Genomic DNA, 17882 nt, shown 5'->3' on the forward strand with positions numbered 1-17882 from the left:
AGGACAGCAGGAGAAAAATCATTTTTTTTTTCTGTAGGAGGTGAGTTGCTTTTTTCTTAGTGGAGCAAGGAAACTCAGCAGATAGACAAAGACAGAGAAGAACTTGGAATGCTGAGTTTTATTCTGCTGTGTCTCTCTGTACTCATCTCTCCAGTGATCAGGTCATACTAGATGGTTTCTTGGTTTTCCTATGACTCTTAAGCCTATAATTTTATAAGAGGTTCCATGGAAAATAAAGGGCTAGATCTGAAATCAAGAATTGAGTTAGCATCTCCAAAGGCCTTGTGATGGAAAATGCCACCCAAAGAAAGAGCTATGGAATTTGAATTGCTATTTTTTCTCTTCTGTTGAGTTTTGTTTCCTCTTTCTGGTGGTTCCTCCTATTGGTTCTAATTCTTACTTACAACATCATTAATGTGAAAATAGGTTTAATAGGAATGTAAATGTATAGCCTATATCAGATTGTGTGCCGTCTTGGGGAGGGTGATGGGGAGGAAGGGGGAGAAAAATTTTAAACTCAAAAGCATATGGAAGTGATTGTTGATAAATCAAAATAAATGAATAAAAATTAAAAAAAGAAAAGAATTGAGTTAGAATCCCACTTTAGATACTTACTAGATGTGTGACAGGGCAGCTAGGTGGCGCCATAGTACATAGAGTGCTGGGCTAGAGTCAGAAAGACTTATTATGTTCCTGAGTTCAAATCTGGCCTCAGTCACTTACTGGTTGTGTGATGCTGGCCAAGTCACTTAGCCCTGTTTGCCTCAGTTTCCTCCTTTGCAAAATGAGGTGAATGGGCATTAAGTTTCCTTCCAGCTCCACATCTGTAATGTGATGTTTGGTCCCTCTAGTAAGACTGCTTCCTTCTTTCACACTATACAAGTGTAGACAGATAAATATCTGTCAGCAGAAGCATTCTGCGGAGCAGATAGAGAAGGGCAAACCAGTTAGGTCAGAAAGTGGCTGGTACAGTGTCTTGTTGGAGTGGAAGCTTTCCCAATAGGTGGGACAGATAGAGTGCCCTATCTTTGATTTACTAAGCAACCCGCTGAGCCAAGCAGTCTGTGTCAGCCTCTGCTTCACAAGCATTAAGGCAAGGGGTTGATGGGGTAGGAAAAGGGGGCCTAGAGCCGGCTCAAATGCCTTCTGGAGAGCCAGTTGTTAAATTTTCATTGTGAGCATTTACACCTGAGAAATAAGTAACACTGCAGATCAGGGCTTGGTTTATTGTTTACTGTTTCCATTTTAAGAAAGTGATAGAGAAAATATTAAAAATGCACATGAAAATAATGCACATAAAATTATGTCTAGAGTACATCCCCACCCCCATGCCCAGAGAGTCAGTCGTTAAACATTTACCAGCACACCTGCAGATAAGCACCTTCCCCAAGACCACACATGGAAATCTCAGGCCACAATATCACAAAGTATCATGGACACTGGGCTAACAGTCCAATGACAAAGTTTCAAATCACAACAATGAAAACACTTACTAGCTGTGAGACTTTGGGGAGGTCATTTTACACCTTGGTTTCCTCATCTGTAAAATGGGGATAATAATACTTGCATTTTCCTCCATGAGTTGTTGGGGGGGGGGGATATTGATAAACCTTGGAGCATTAAGTAAAGTGGAAGTCGTTGCTTTCGTGGTCTACTCAATTTAGCTTAGATTTGCAAGAATCTCTCTAACAATGAGGGCTATTTGATGGGGAAGGGAGTGATCACAGTCCTCTATTCAATCACCCATCAAGTATGTATTATATGGCAGGAACTGTTAGGTGCTGGGAGTAAAAAGGCAAAAATGAAATAGTCCTTGTCCTTGAGGGTCTTCCATTCTATAAGAAGAAACAACACGTACACATAAACTTTGGATGGGCCCATGGCTCTCTCTTCTGTACTATCTAGTGTCGTGTGTGTGTGTGTGTGTGTGTGTGTGTGTGTGTGTGTGTGTGTGTGTATGGACTCATACTGGCCATCACAAAGTCACCAGTCTTTGTTGGTGAAGAGAATTTCCATGCCAGGAGTTTTCCACCTGATGCAGAAAAAAAGGCTCCAAGACACAGACCCTCAGCTAAGGACTCCAGCTGGAGCCAGGAGCTGGGAGAGGCTCCATAGACCAGCTGAGCCACAGCTGGCAGAGGGCCGAGGACCAGGAGTCACCAACAACCCTCACTCTTGTGATGGGCTGGCATGCTGTCACAGTTACAAGCTGCATGTGACAGGTGGTGCCATAATACAGCTACGTGAAAGAGTGAATGAGCTTTGAGGAACTAGTCTGGGAAACCTAAGGGTTAATCATCACACCCTTCCTATGGAAAATACATTGTGGCTGGCCACCAACCCCAGCACTGAGTGCACAATTGGTGCTTTATAATTTCGGTAGAATCATTGATTTAGAACTGCAAGTGAGGGGCAACTAGGTGGTGCAGTGGATGGAGTACTGGCCCTGGACTCAGGGGGACCTGAGTTCAAATCCAGCCTCAGACCCATAACACTTACTAGCTATGTGACCTTGGGCAAGTCACTTAACCCCATTGCCTAGCCAAGGAAAAAAAAAAAAGAAGAACTGCAAGTGACCTTTACAGAGATGAGGCAGCAGATTGAAGAAGTTAAGTGACTTGCCCAAGGTCACACAGGGAGTGATTCACAAGATTACAAGAGCATAGATTCACAGCAGGAAGAGATGTTAAGGGCCATCCAACCCACACCCTTCATTTTACAGATGAGGAAAGAGAAGCTCATTAACATGCAATGACTTGCCCAAGGTCACATAGATAATAATGAGTCGAGATTTGAAGCTTGTCTCCCAGCTCCAAATATAGCATTCTTTTCCAAATACTCTTTGTTGTCCATTAAATGAATGAATGAGTGAATGTTGAATGAACTTATAAAAGAACTTTTAGAACCAACTTGAGTAAGCTGAGGGCTTGCCCCAGCGTTTCCCAAAAGGGTAAATTTAATGATAGAGAACATGTGTCTGCCTCTCCGTTCTTGCTAGGTTTTTTTTTTTTCATTTTTGGCATTTTGAAATTTAAGCCGTTTTTCTTATATTTTTTAAAACGACTTTCTGACCTTCTTTCTCTCCAGGTTCCGTCTCTCTGGGCCAGAGTCTAATCGTAGTTCCATTGAGGTAAGATTTAAGAACCTCGGGTCTCAGAGAAGGCATCTGAGCTGCCTCCCCACCTGCTGGCTTGCTGCCTTTCTGCCTGGATGATCATATCTTCTGCTTCAACTATCTCTTTCCCCCTTTTGCTTTTCTGCTCCAAAAATCTTTCTCTCTCGAGGTTCCTCCACCCACCAGGCTAATTTGCTCTTTACAAAAGAGACTTCCACTGTCAGTCCGTGAAATCTATGCAAGGACTTTTGAAACAGAACATTCGGAAGACTGCTAGAGCTCAACGGGATGTAGGAGAAGCAGTTGTTCTCAGGATTTCAAAGCCCATGAAAAAAAAACAGTTTTAAGCTAAGCTTCTGGAGTTAAACTTATGCCCCAGAATCCCAAAGGAAGAGGGTAAATGGGCATTGTAGGTCAATATTCATTATAGTTGCCCTTTGAGGCTTTTGAGCCAGTTTCCTGGAGTTATTTGGAATATGGCTATCCAGAGTCTGGGTGTGTGGGTGCCCCTGTGAGGCCAGGTATCTCCCCACCACTCTCATCGCTTTATGTGTCTCTTATCCCTGTAACTTGAAAAAGATACAGTGATCAGAGTAACAACCCAGAAGCCACCCTAGGGGCAGCTAGGTGGTGCAGTGAATAGAGCTCCAGCTTTGGAGTCAGGAGGACCTGAGTTCAAATCCAGCCTTAGACACTTGAAACTTACTAGCTATGTGGCTCTGGGCAAGTCACTTAACCTCAATAGCCTCACCAAAAAACAAACAAACAAAAAACAAAAAAACCAGAAGCCACCCTAGAGCTCAGTGGTACCAGCTAGAAAGGCAAACTCTTAGGGGTTTTTTTGTTTTGTTTTCATTTGAAACATAGATTCATTAGTTTGGACAGCTAGAAGTCCAGCTTTTAAAATATACCCAATTAAATACTTGGTAGGGGGGGAAGCTAGGTGGCGCAGTGGATAGAGCACCGGCCCTGAAGTCAGGAGGACCTGAGTTCAAATCCGGCATCAGACCAAACACTTGACACTTACTAGCTGTGTGACCCTGGGCAAGTCACTGAACCCTGTTTGTCTCAGTTTCCTCACTGGAAAATGAGCTAGAGAAGGAAAAGGCAAATACTCCAGTATCTTTGCCAAGAAAACCCCAAATGGGGTCACAAAGAGACTAAGAAACAACTGAACAACAAAGGTTTTTTTTAACATGAAAATAGCCTCTTAATAACTTAATAATTTCACAGCATCCAAATCAAAAAGGTTAAATTTTCCAATGACACAATTACATCATCCTGAACAGTATTTCTTATACAATGTTTCCTCAAGATTTATAATACAAGAAAAAAAAAAGCTAGAGACGGAAAGGCAGTTGGGGTTAAGTGACTGGTCCAGGATCATTGATTGTCCTTTGTTCCAAAGAGGACCACGACATCAGGAAGGTGATTTGGATTTAAGTCACACAGCTATTAAGTGTCGGAGGTCAAATTTGAACTCAGGTCCTCCTGACTCCAGGGCTGGTGCTCTATCCACTGCACCCTCTAGATGCCCCGGCAAGAACATGTAAAAACACAATAAAAACATACTTCAGTGGGAAACTTCAGCTATCAATGCAAATGGGCCTTTTCTCTTCCAAATAGAGCCTTAAAGAGTTGCCCAGGGCATTGAGTAGAGTGACTTACCTGGGGTCACATACTTAATTTAGGCCAGAAATAGGACTTGAACCCACAACCTCCTGACTGCAAAGCCAATGCCCCATCCACTATGCCATCTGCCTCTTCGCTTGCCCAGCCCACGTCCTTGGGACTGCTTTATAAGGTCAGCATCACCAGGCAATGGTGGGACCCTCCCAGGGCCCAAGGAAGAAATAGCAGCTCAGCTAAAAGCTCTAGCTAAAAACTAGAGAAGGTCTAGAACCCTGTGCCCAGCCAAGGCCCCCTGACAATTACCCTAGGAGCAGGGGTTTTCACACTTCTTTCTTACTCTTCCCCACATCAGTCCCATGTAACATAAAAGCCGCCACATCAAGCAACCCGGTGGAATGAGAACAGCCCTGGATGTGGCAGTCGCAGCGCTGGGTATCAGGTGCCAGGATACCAGACAATGACTTTTTTCCTCAATTTGCTCGAAGACAGAGGGAGGAGGAGCCTGAGTTACAGGTTGGAGGACTGACTGGGGAGTAGCTGGAGACTCCTGTAGGTAGGAGGCAGGGCCTAAGGCCATTCTCGGTCCCAGAAGCCGTTAATACCAGTCGGGGTGGATGGCTGTTTGATAACCCAGGTATAGTCATGCAGGGGGGAGGACAGGCCCGAGTGTCCCAGAGGACACAGGTAAGCTTTCTCCTACAGAGACGGCTCATTCCTTAACTCAGCAAGGAATTAAAGCAGATCAAGGCTGCAAAGGAAGTTCAGGCCAAACTTCCTTGTCATCGCATTTAAGTGACTTGCCCAGGGTAATACAGCCAAAGGAGGAACTCGAACCCAGGTTTTTCTGTCTCTAAAGACCGGCTCTCTATCTACTTCAACCACATTCTATCACAAACCATCCCTTCTTCATACTTCTGACAGGCACTTGGAGTGGACACTATTGAAATGACCCTATATAGCACTTTTCACATAGTTATTTTGTTGTGGTTCAGTCATTTCCAGACTCTTCGTGGCCCCATTTGGGGTTTTCTTTGCAAAGATACTGGAGTGATTTGCCATTTCCTTCTCTAGTTTATTTTTTCAGATGAGGAAACTGAGGCAAATAGTGGTTAAGTGACTTGCCTAGGGTCACACAGCTAGTAAGTGTCTGAGGCCAGATTTAAACTCAGGAAGAGGAGTCTTCCTGACTCCAGGCTCAGCACTCTAGGCACCGCACCGCCTAGCTGCCCCGCTCTCTCATCATAGTATTATAGATTTAGAGCTGGAAGAAACCTTAGTCTCCTTCAAGGCTAACCACTGCCCCCCCTTCCCATTTTACAGATAAGGAAACTGAGGCATAGAGAGGTAGAGTGATTTGCCCAGGGCCACACAGCTTGTTAGTGTCTGGGCCAGTATTTGAACCCAGGTCTTCCTGACTCCCGGTCTAGTGGTCTTATCTACTGTGATTATACCATGCTGCCTCTTTTTGGATTAATCTTCACCCAGATCAGAATTGAACAAGGATGAAGACTTGTTTGTACTACGTAAGAATTTCATGGTCTGCGAGCTGCCCACTCATCTGTTTTATTCCTTTTTTTGGTGGGGTCGGGTTTGGCACTTGGGGTTAAGTGACTTGCCCAGGGTCACACAGCTAGTAAGTGTCAAGTGTCTGAGGCCGGATTTGAACTCAGGTCCTCCTGACTCCAGGGCCGGTGCTCTATCCACTGCGCCACCTAGCTTCCCCCTACTCATCTGACTTGGTCCTTTGTTATAGGTCCTGAGATTTGAGAACATTCTCTCCTCCATCCTTCACTTTGGAGTCTTCCCGTTAGCCAATGGTAAGTCAGAGGGGTGCCACAGCATCCTTTAATGACTAGAGCGTAATAACAAACTATGTGATTTCTAGGGATCAGTAAAGCATTTGGGAATATTCTCTATCTTGCACCCCAAGGCTGCTGCTTACTGGGGCATTGGTATTAATGCAGCTCAGGATAGTAGCAATCAGCATTCTTAAAAGGTTCTAACCTTTTCGGCGTCATGGACCCCTTTGGCAGTCTGGTGAAACCTATGCACCCCTTCTCAGAATAAATTTTTTAAAATTCATAATCAGAGGAAATGCTAAACTTTGGTTAGATGTTAGTGAAAATAAAGATTTTTTTTTCCACACCAAAATTCATAGACCCCTCAAATCTATTCCTTTTAAATCAGAGGTCCGTGGACTCGACATTATAAACCTTGGGATTTAAGGGTTAATCTTCACAATTTGATTATGAAATGAATTATGGATTAAGTCCAGTCTTCATTGACCTTCATTGATACTAGTAACCTTATTGGAACTCTCAACGAGAAGGGAAGAGTCTATCGTCAACATAGAGGAGGCTTAAAAAATTCTTACAATCTTTTGAGGAGAAATTCCTGCTTGGATCCACAGGAAGCTAGATTCTCCTCCCAGGCTTACAAAGCTCTGTTTAGAGGGTGAAATCATGGTGGCCACCCGGGCAAGGACCAGAATGCACGGGTGAAATTGACAAACTCAGCTTCAGTGATTGCCAGTCTTGGTCCTTTAGCCAGCACACAATTGCTCAGCAATTTGCAACTACAGGGTATTCATTCAAATTGTTCTTGATTTTAAAGAATGAGATGTTCTCAGAGCCCCTGAGTCTGGGCCTCGGCAAAATGTAAATTGTGCTTTTAAGGGAGAACAGAAAGCTGTCAGATTTTCTTTCTTGCTGCCCAGATGTGCAAAATTGCAGACGTTTTCAGTTAAGTATATGGTGGATCAGTTTAAAAGTTCTGAGAAAAGCTGGGGAAGTGTTGATCCAAGAGAATTTTTTAAAAAAAAACCAGAAAACCCACCTCCTGACAGAGAAGTGATGGACTTGGGATGCTGACTGAGTCACATCTTTTGGACATGGGCAACATGAAAATCTGTTTTGCTTGCCTATTCATATTTGTAACAGGGATTTTGTCTTCCTTGCTTTCTCAATGGGGTTGAAGGAAAAATGGGAAGGAGAGAAGGCAGATCTGAAAATAAAATTGCAAGTAAAATTCAATTAAAAAAATAAAAAAGAGAAAAAGGAACAACATTGAAAGACAAATGTTTGCAAAGTAGCTGCTATATACTTGTGCATCTCTGAAGTTATTTTTTAAAATATTTTGCTTTGTTTTTTAGCCAGGTTACAGCAAGGTTTCCCACTGCCTAACCCACATCAGATATCTCTTGTCAAGTCTGACATCGAAGTTCACAAGGTGAGAAGTTGACTCTCCTGTTAGGCCTTCTTTTATGGTAGAATCACAGAATTATCCTAAACTTTTAAAGTTCAAAGTCCCAGAGGTCATCTTGTCCACGTCATACGTGAAAGCTGAAGCCCTCTCTCAACATTCTGAATTCCAGCCCTGCTCCTTACTATCGTTGTGACCTTTGGCAAGTCTCTTGACTTCTCTGGGCCTCAGTTTCCTCATGTGTAAAATGGGCAAGATGGATTAGATGACTTCCAAGGTCTTTGCCACAGCTTAATCTTTGATCCCACGATCCCAGACATTTCAACGTTGTGACGTAGTGGAAAGAGGGCTCGATTTCAAGTCAGAGGAAATAGGTTCAAATCACAGCTCTTTCTTTGTGACCTTGGTCAAAGTAACCTCCCTGGGCCTCAGTAAAATAAAGAAATTAGCCTGGAGGATTTCTGAGGTCCCTTCAGACTCAAGATCTACAATCCTACCTGCACAAGTCACCTAACCTCGATGGGCCTCGGTTTCCTCATCTGCAAAATTAGTGGGTTAGACCAGATTACTCCCGGTTATCTCGAAATCTATGCCCATATGACTTCCATTAACAGAAACTACTTCCTTCCTGGGCTAGCCCATTCTATTTTTGGATAACTCTAATTTTTAGGAAGTTTTTCCTTATGTTGAACCATACTCAGTCCCCGTGTAACCACTATTCATTGGTCAGTCCTAGTTTGAATAAAGAAATATAAACCTAATCCATTTTCTAAATAACAGCTTTTCAAGTATTTGAAGACAATTGATAATAGCTATTCAATCCCGGGCAGCTCACTTGCCCTCTCTGAAGCTGAGCCTCCTCCTCTATAAAAGGAGCTGTTGAACTAGTCCCAAGACTCTTACCTTTTCTGTGTGTCCAGACTCCCTTTGGCAACCTGTTGAAGCCTATGGAGCTCTCCTCAGAATAATGTTTCTAAATTCATACAATAAAATACATAGAATTACAAAGGAAATCAATTCTATTGAAATCATTGTCAATTGTCCAAAAAAATGTTTTTTAAGTTCGAAGACCCGTGATGCAGAAACCCTGGACCATCTCTAAGGTCCCTGCCAGCTCTGACCTTCTATGGTTCATGGGATCAGAGGTTTTGAGCCAGAAAGGACTTCAGATGCCCCTTCTTCCAACCCCCCACCCTCATCATTTTATAGGAAAGGAAACTGAGCATGAAAGACATTAAACCATTCTCCCAGGATCCCACAAACAGCTAGTTATATCTCAACTGGGATTTGAACCTAGGTCTTCCCAATTCCAAGCCCAGCACTTGTATCAGCTACCAAGTTATTCCTTGAAATTTGCAACTACGCTATTGGAGTTGAGGTGAGACTAGGCAGTCAATCCGGCGCCACCTAGTGGCTAAATCCCTTCACTGCATAGCACAAGGATGGAAATGGTCCATGTAAATTTCCAAGATTCAGATCATCAGCTAAGAGCCCCCACTAACCTCTGCAAGTATCATTGTACCCCAGCTGTCAATCTAGAAAGAACCTCAGAGGCCATCTAGCTGGACCCTCTATTTTGCGGGTGAGGAAACTGAGATCCAGAGAGTTGCATTACTTGTCCAATGTGGTAATAAGGGGCAGTATCAAGACCTAAACTAAGGTCCATTGGCTTCAAATCCGTTGTTCTTTCCGCTAATACTACTAGTTCTCCAAAGCTTGGGGACGTGGAAGCACTTCCAACGATCTGTAATTTGCTAGCCAACAACAGAAAGCAGAATCTTTTCTCTAATTTAATGGGAGGCAGCTAGTGGATAGAGCACGGACCAGGAACCAGAAACACTGGAGTTCTAATCCTGCCTCAGACACTTACTAGTTGTGTGACCCTGGGCAAATCACTTAACCTCACCTGGCTGAGACTGAGAGTCTGAGACTAAGTTTTTGGTGTAGGTAGTGAGACTTTCCTCTACTCGGACTTCCCTCCATCAATCAAATCACAGATCCAGTCCTGACCTTCCATTTTGTTTTTATTTTGATATGTGCACGTTGTATTCTCTGATAGAATGGAAGCTCATTGAGGCTAGGGCCTGTCACTCTTTTGTCCTTGAATCCCTAGCACTTAGCATAACGATACTACAATATATTATTATACATTAGATTAGTTTATTATACTAATACTGTGTATTAAGTGTTCATGATTAATACCAACAATTATAGCTAACATTTATGTAGTGCTTTAAGGTTTACAAAGCACTTTACAATTCTTATCTCATTTGATCCTCACAACAACCCTAGGAGGTAGGGGCTATTATTATCATCCCCATTTTACAGATGAGGAAACTGAGGCAGACAGAGGTTAACTGACTTGCCTGGGGTCACACAGCTAGTAAGTGCCTGAGGCAAGATGAGATCTCAGGTCTTCCTAACTCCATATGCAGCACATGCAGTCTAGCACACAGCAGGAACTTACTAAATCCTTGACTGATTGATTGATTGAATGAATGAATGATCTGTAAATGTCTTTCCCCTTCAGGGTTTCCTTCTGGTTTCTACTGACCTCAGGTATGACCCTTTGTGGAAGAAGCAGCATTTTGGAGGCTAGAAAGGTGAAAACACCTTCGAGGATGCTGACAGCATGCCCCCCCACCCCAGCCTGGCACTCTTAATAGGAACAGGAGACAAATGATCCCTAACCGCCCCCCAAGGACCACTGTGCCCCCAAGCCTGGAAGACAAGGGAAACATGGCAACAAGAACTGAAATGGTTTCCTTCCTAGCTTTTAGGGAACTAAAGAAAAAGGACGGGAGGGGTGGAGGGGGGCTTGCAACGGAGCCTGTATATATGTATGATTGTGTGTACTGAGTGCATGTAGACGGCAGTTGCTGGGGCCACGAGGCAGGTTTATACGATGGGTGCAGAGGATGAGAAGGTTTTGGGAATCCAAGCAAGGCTTCCTTTGCTTTGTCCCCACTGCATTTAGGATTTTATGTTTTGTACTTCATATTTTATGCTCCCTTTATTTAAATAAAATCTCTCCTCCCCTTGCATGCAGTCCCACCTATTTTGCTTTGAGAAAAGAGGGCAATGGGCATGGGGCTGAATCCCCAGTTTCAGGTGGTGAAGGATTTTGGAGGATGACTGGCTGGCCTGCACTCACTATTTAAAATGTTTAAGTAAAAATACCAGGTTTAGAAGCAAACCTAGAAGCTGTGATCCTCTAAAAGATTTGGCCCTGGTGACTTTCATCAAGTCACATGGTATAGTGGAAAGAGTGCTGGGCTTGGAGTCAGGAAGACCTGAATTCAAATCCTGCCTCAGACACTAAATGGCTGTATGACCATGGGCACGACACTACCTTACATGCCTCAGGTTTCTTCATCTGTAAAAGGAAAAGGTCAGATAAGATGGCATCTGAGGTCCCTGCCAACCCTAAATCGATGATCCTAAGTCAAAAAGACTTGGGTTTATCCAGTGAGCACATCGAACGTCAGACCCAAGGAACAACCTTAAACACGATTCCTGTTTGTGCTGACCAAGGTATCAGTCCATCAGTCGCCTGGATCACCTTGTAATGGAACATTGCAGTCTTATAAGAACAATGACTATACAGTTATGTAACCTGTAGAGTTTACATAGGAGAAGAGAAAAGAACAACTCATACACAAATGAGTAAAAATAAAATATATAAAAAATAAATATATAGTAGTGGGCGGGGCGGGAGGACACACTGACAGCTCCGAGAAATTCTGGCACTTTGCTTAGCAAGGCGCTTGACCTGGGCCTTGAAGTGCGTTAGGGGTCCCAAGAAGCAGACGAGAGGAGGTTTAATATTCCAAGCAGACAAGTCAGGGCTCAGATGGAGGAAGCATATCCTCAACCAGCAATTTTTTGCACCTGGGCCAAGCTGGGAGGGGGACGGATGAATCCTTGTGTGTATGTGGGAGGCAGAAAAGCAGGGGCAAAATGAGAACCAGGGCCGGTCCTCTTCCTCGGCCGTTTAGGATACAAAGCTCTTCACCTTTTGTAGGCTACGTTCTTGCAGGGCTAGGAAAACAAACCTCCCTGGGTCTCTTTATCAAAGGTTTGAGGGGAAAAAATGTTCTGGCAATTGCTGGCAACGTAGTTTGGGTAATGGACGACAACCCTCACTCAGATTCTGAAATTCTGTTACTAGGTAGCTAAAATCAAACAAATAACTAAAGTAGCATTAAGCCCCTACAATATGTAGAGTATTTAACTACTGTGGTATGGGAAGCACACAGAACACCCTGTTTCTTTCCTCAGGGAATTTGTCACCACTTGTTTGCCTCCATTTCCTTATCTGTAAAATGGGGATAACAAAAGCACCCCCCCCCCGGGAACAAAATGAGATATTGATTTGCAAATCTTAAAATGCTCTTGTATCATCATCATCATCGTTATTTTTATTATCGTCATCATCCTCATCATCACCCTCATCCTCAAATGAAAGTTACAGGAATTCCAAAGTGAGGCTGAGGGCCAAGGAGGGGGTCAAATCAAGGGCAAAGTCAAATCAAGTCAAGAAATATTTCCTAAGTACATACAATCAGGAGGGGATTGGGAGAAAAGACACTTTTCCTTCATCTAGGTGTTCTTCTCCCCACCCCACCCCCCACCAGGTACCTCAGTGGTTGGGAACTCTATCTAGACCAGCCCTAGTAACTCATTTTAAAAAATCCATTTTTCACATTTGTCTGGTAAACCTAGTTCATTCTTTTGTCATTGTCACGCAGATCAGTTTCATTCCATAGCACGGAGGAAAGATCCCTCTACTTGGAATCTAAGAACATGGCTTCACGTTCTGATTCTGTTACTTACTAGCTATGTGACCTCGGACGAGTTCCTTCTCCTTTAAGGAATTAGTTTCTTTTTTATCCTAAAATAAGGAACTGTTCTTTTTGATCAATTTCAATCAAAAATGATTTACTAAGTTCCTGTTACAGGCCAGATCCTGTGCTAGCTGCCAGGAGTGCAAACGAAAAGAATGAAACCACTACTTAGAAATGCCTACTATCCAATAGGAGAAAACAAGGAGCAATTTAAAATGATACAGTGTGTGTATACATATATGTAGATGCATCTATGTATTGTGTGTACATGTATGTATATATGTAGAGAATAAACAGAAATGAATGCAACATAGTTACAAGGAACTTAGGGAGGGAGGGGGAAGGGAGTTCAGCAACATCTTCGTGGAGAAAATGCTGTGATTGTGACTCCTAGAAAGGGAGGAACTCTGTGATTCAGAGGCATGGAGGCTGTGCTTGCCATGAGTAAGTCATAAGCAAGCTGTTTTCAGGGAATATACTTCATAAAGTGGTTTGTTGGGGGAATATCTATTGTGTCAAAAATGTATCAAGAAATTTTAAAAATGTAAAAGTCTAAAAAAGTCTCTATTAAGAATGAAAAACTAAACTATTTATGTAATAAAATGTTAAAATAAAAACTCTCCCCAAACTATAAAAAGGTAGATAGATGATAGATAGAGAAAGAAGTATAGACAGATGAGAGATGTATAGATAGAGATGATAGACAGATGGATAGATGTATAGACAGAGGTATAGATAGATGGTAAAGGTATAGAGAGATAGGTGATAGACGAATGTATAGCTAGACAGAGACAGACAGACAGATAGACAGATAGATAGATAGACAGATAGATGATAAAGATATAGAGAGATAGAGATAGATGATAGATAGATAGAAGAATGGACAGATAGAAAAATAGATAAATGTATAGATAGAGACCATTCTACTACACAGGTAATAAATGGTAGCATAATAGGTAAGATTCAAACTCTAGTCCTCTAACTCCAAATCCAGAGCTCTTTCCACTCAATCAACAAATATTTTAAAGTGCTTGTTGTATGTTAGGTCTTGTGGATACAAATACAAAAGCAAGACAATTCCTGTCCTCAGAGAACTTATATTCTACTGGGAAGCTTACATTCTGCTGAATCAGTCAGCCACCAGTCAATAAACGCGTAAGTACCTACTGTGTGCCTGGCCCTATGCTAAGCACTAAGGATACAAAAGGAGGCACAATTCACTCCCTGCCCTCAGGAAGCTTACAATCTAAAGGGGCTGGGGAGATGGATAACATACAAATAAATATGCACAAACAAGCTATATACAGAATAAACAGGAAATAATTAATAAAGGGAAGGGAAGGGAATTAAGAGGGCCTGGGGAAGGCTTACTATAGAAGATAGGATTTTAGTTGGCCTTGAAGGAAGCCAAGGAGGTCAGGAAGTGGAGAGGAGGGTTAGGCACAGGGGAGCAGTCAGAGAAAATGTCTAGAGCCAAGAAATGGAATAATTTGGAATGGAATCGCAGAGCCACCAGATAGAAAAGTATGTGTCAGGGAGTAAGGTGTAGGAAGATTGGAAGGGTAGGAGGGGCCAAGTGATGAAGGGCTTTGAATGCCAAGCAGAGGGTTTTCTATTTGATGCTGGAGATGACAGGGAGCGACTGGAGTTTATTGAATTGGTGGAAAGGAGTGATGTAATTGGACTTGTGCTTTAAGAAAATCACTTTGATGGGTAGGCCAAGCTAATATAAAAAAAATGACAATTCTACCTAAGCTAATTTACTTATTCAGTGCCATAATAATCAAACTACCAAAAAATTATTTTACAGAGCCAGAAAAAATAATAACAAGATTCATTTGGAAGAACAAAAGGTCCAGAATATCACGGGAACTGACGAAAATAAATACAGGGGAAGGCGGCCTAGCCGTCCCAGATCTTAAATTATATTATAAAGCAGCAACCATCAAAACTACTCGGTACTGGCTAAGAAATAGAGTAGTGGATCAGTGGAATAGGTTAGGTATGCAAGACACAACAGTCAATGACCATAGTAATCTACTATTTGATAAACCCCAAAACCCCAGTTTCTGAGATAAGAACTCACTATTTGACAATAACTGCTGGGAAAACTGGAAAAGAGTACAATAGAAACTAGCCATACACCAAAATCTCACACCCTATACCAAGATAAAGTAAAAATGGGTTCATGATTTAGATATAAAGGCTGATACTATAAGCAAACTGGGAGAGCAAAGAATAGTTTACCTGTGAGATTTATGGAGAACAGAAGAATTCATGACCAAACAGGAGATAGAGAACATTATGAAATGCAAAACAGATCATTTCAATTACATTAAATTGAAAAGCTTTTGCACAAACAAAGCCAATGCAACCAAGATTAGGAGGGAAGTAGAAAACTGGGAAAGAATTTTTACAACCAGTGTCTCTGATAAGGGCCTCAATTCTAAGATATATAGAGAATTAAGTCAAATTTGTAAGAATACAAGTCATTCCCCAATGATAAACGGTCAAAGGATATGAACAGGCAGTTTTCAGAGGAAGAAATTAAAGCTATCTAGAGTCATATGAAAAAATGCTCTAAATCGCTATTGATTAAAGAAATGCAAATCAAAATGACTCTGACGTACCACATCACACCTATCAGATTGGCTAACATGACAAAACAGGACAATGAAAAATGTTGGAGAAGATGTGGGAAAATTGGAACACTAATGCATTGTTGGTGGAGCTGTGAAATGATCGAACCATTTTGGAGAGCAATTTGGAAATATGCCTAAAGGGCTAAAAAAATGTGCATACCCTTTGACCCAGCAATAGCACTTCTAGGGACATATCCCAAAGAGATATGGGAGTAGGACCCACACATACAAAAATATTTATAGCAGCTCTTTCTGTGGTGGCCAAGAATTGGAAATTGAGGGGATGCTCATCAATTGGGGAATGGCTGAACAAGTTGTGGTATATGAATGTAATGGAATACTATTGTGCTATAAGAAGTGATGAGCAAGTGGACTTCAGAAAAACTTGGAAAGACTTGCATGGATTGATGCTGTGTGAAGTGAGCAGAACCAGGAGAACACTGTACACAGCAACAGCCACGTTGTATGATGACTAATGTTGATAGACTTAACCCTTCTCAGAAACATAAAGATCTAAGACATCTCCAAAGGTCTCGTGATGGAAAATGCTATCCACATCCAAAGGAAGAACTATGGAGTTTGAATGCAGATCGAACCATACTACTTACCACTATTTTTTCTTTTGTTTTGTCTTGTTTCCTCTTTCTGGTGGTTCTTCTTATTGGTTCTAATTCTTCCTTACAACATGACTAATGCGAAAATATGTTAATAGGAATATACATGTATAGACTATATCAGATTGTATGCCGTCTTGGAAAAGGAGGTGAGGGGGGAGGGGGAGAAAAATCTAAAACTCAAAAGCTTATGGAAGTGATCATTGATAAATCAAAATAAATCAATAAAAATTTAAAAAAAAAAGAAAATCCCTTTGGAGGCTGGAGAGAGGATGGATTGAAGCAGGGAGAGACTTGGAAGGCAGACCCACCAGTAGTTTAAGGAAATGAGTCCTAGATTTCCTGATTGTTGCTAAGGTTTCTATCTGTCTTCATAAAACCAGCTGCAGCACAGCATTTAAGGTATACTTTCTGGACAAGCCAGTTAGCCTTTGTTTGCCTCAGTATCCTCACAGGTAAATAGGGATAATAATAGCACCTACCTCCCAGGATTGTTGTGATCATCAAATGAAATTATATATTTTAGCTCTTAGGGAACCTTAATGTGCTATATAAATGTAAGCAATTGTTATTATTACTAATATCATTGATATTACTATCAGTTTCGGTCACTATTAATAGTGTTGCTATAATTATTAATATTGTTATGTTGTTTCTCAGTTACCAGCTCTTCCCGACTCCATTTGGGGTCTTCTTGGCCAAAGATACAGGAGTGGTTTGCCATTTCCTTCTCCAGCTCATTTTACAGATGAGGAAACTGAGGCAAACAGAGTTAAGTGACTTGCCATGATTCACATAGCCAGTAAGTGTCTGAGGTTAGATTTCAACTCAGGACAAAGAGTTTTCTTGACTCCATACCTAGCACTCTATCCTCTGTGCTACGTAGCCTGGGGAATATTGTTACATATATATGTGTGTGTATTTATATATATATATATATATATATACACACACACACACACATACACACACACACACACATATATATACATATATACATATATTTGTGTGTGTATGTATGTATATATGTATATGTATATATGTGTGTCTATGTATGTGTAGGTATATATAATTGTTATAATTATTACATTATTGGTGTTATAATGTTGATGTTACTAATATCATTATTGTTATAAGAGTTTGGTTTCAATTTTGTTCAGTTGTGGGGTGGAAGTGAGAGAGATAAAAATGCTTGTTAATTGAAAAAAAATTTTTTTTGAAGAGAAGAATGTTTAGGTATGGCCAATAACAAATGGCATCACAAAAACGAAGTTTGCTATAGTTTAGCAGATGCAAAGTAATTTAACAATGCAATTTCTTATGTGGCTATGTACAGCAAGATCATTCATTTGCAAGAATAAAGATCAAAATCAATATCAAATAGGTGAAGAAGGAAAGAAAAGAGAGAAAGAAAAAAGAAGGAAAGAGAAAAAGAAGATAATGAAAAAGAAAACAAGAAAAAGAATAAAACAGAAAAAGAAAGGAAGAGAAGGAAGAGAGAAAGAAAAGAAGGAAGAAGAAGAAAAGAAAGAGGAAGAGAGAAAGAAAAAGAAAAGAATGAGAAAGGGAAAAGAGATAAAGGAACAGAAAGAATGAGAGAAAGAAAAGAGAAAAAGAAAAAGGAAGAGAAAGAAAACATAATGAAACAAAGAGGAAGAAACAGAAAGAAAAAGGAAAGAGAAAGGAAGAGAGATAAACAAGAAAGGAAAATGAAAAAGAAAGGAACAGAAAGGAAAGAATGGAAAAAAAGAGAAAGAGAAAAAGAAAGGGAGAGAAAGAGGAGAGAGAAAACGCAAAGCAAAGCAAAGCAAAGCAAAGCAAAGCAAAGCAA

The 17882-nt window shown here is 41.3% G+C and overlaps 1 protein-coding gene across 1 annotated transcript in view; it reads left to right on the forward strand.

The window, feature by feature from the left end:
- BPIFC (BPI fold containing family C) overlaps positions 1-10990 on the forward strand; it is a 39629-nt gene extending 28639 nt beyond the window's left edge. Inside the window, exons 14-17 of the mRNA XM_027871954.1 lie at positions 3088-3130; positions 6501-6564; positions 7899-7975; positions 10479-10990. Coding sequence (XP_027727755.1) covers positions 3088-3130; positions 6501-6564; positions 7899-7975; positions 10479-10547 — 253 coding nt within the window. The 3' untranslated portion in view covers positions 10548-10990. The remainder of the gene's footprint in view (positions 1-3087; positions 3131-6500; positions 6565-7898; positions 7976-10478) is intronic.
- Positions 10991-17882: the final 6892 nt, after the last annotated feature.

This window comes from Vombatus ursinus, unplaced genomic scaffold, assembly GCF_900497805.2.
Source record: "Vombatus ursinus unplaced genomic scaffold, bare-nosed wombat genome assembly UNPS02003292.1, whole genome shotgun sequence".
Classification (NCBI taxonomy): Eukaryota; Metazoa; Chordata; class Mammalia; order Diprotodontia; family Vombatidae; genus Vombatus; species Vombatus ursinus.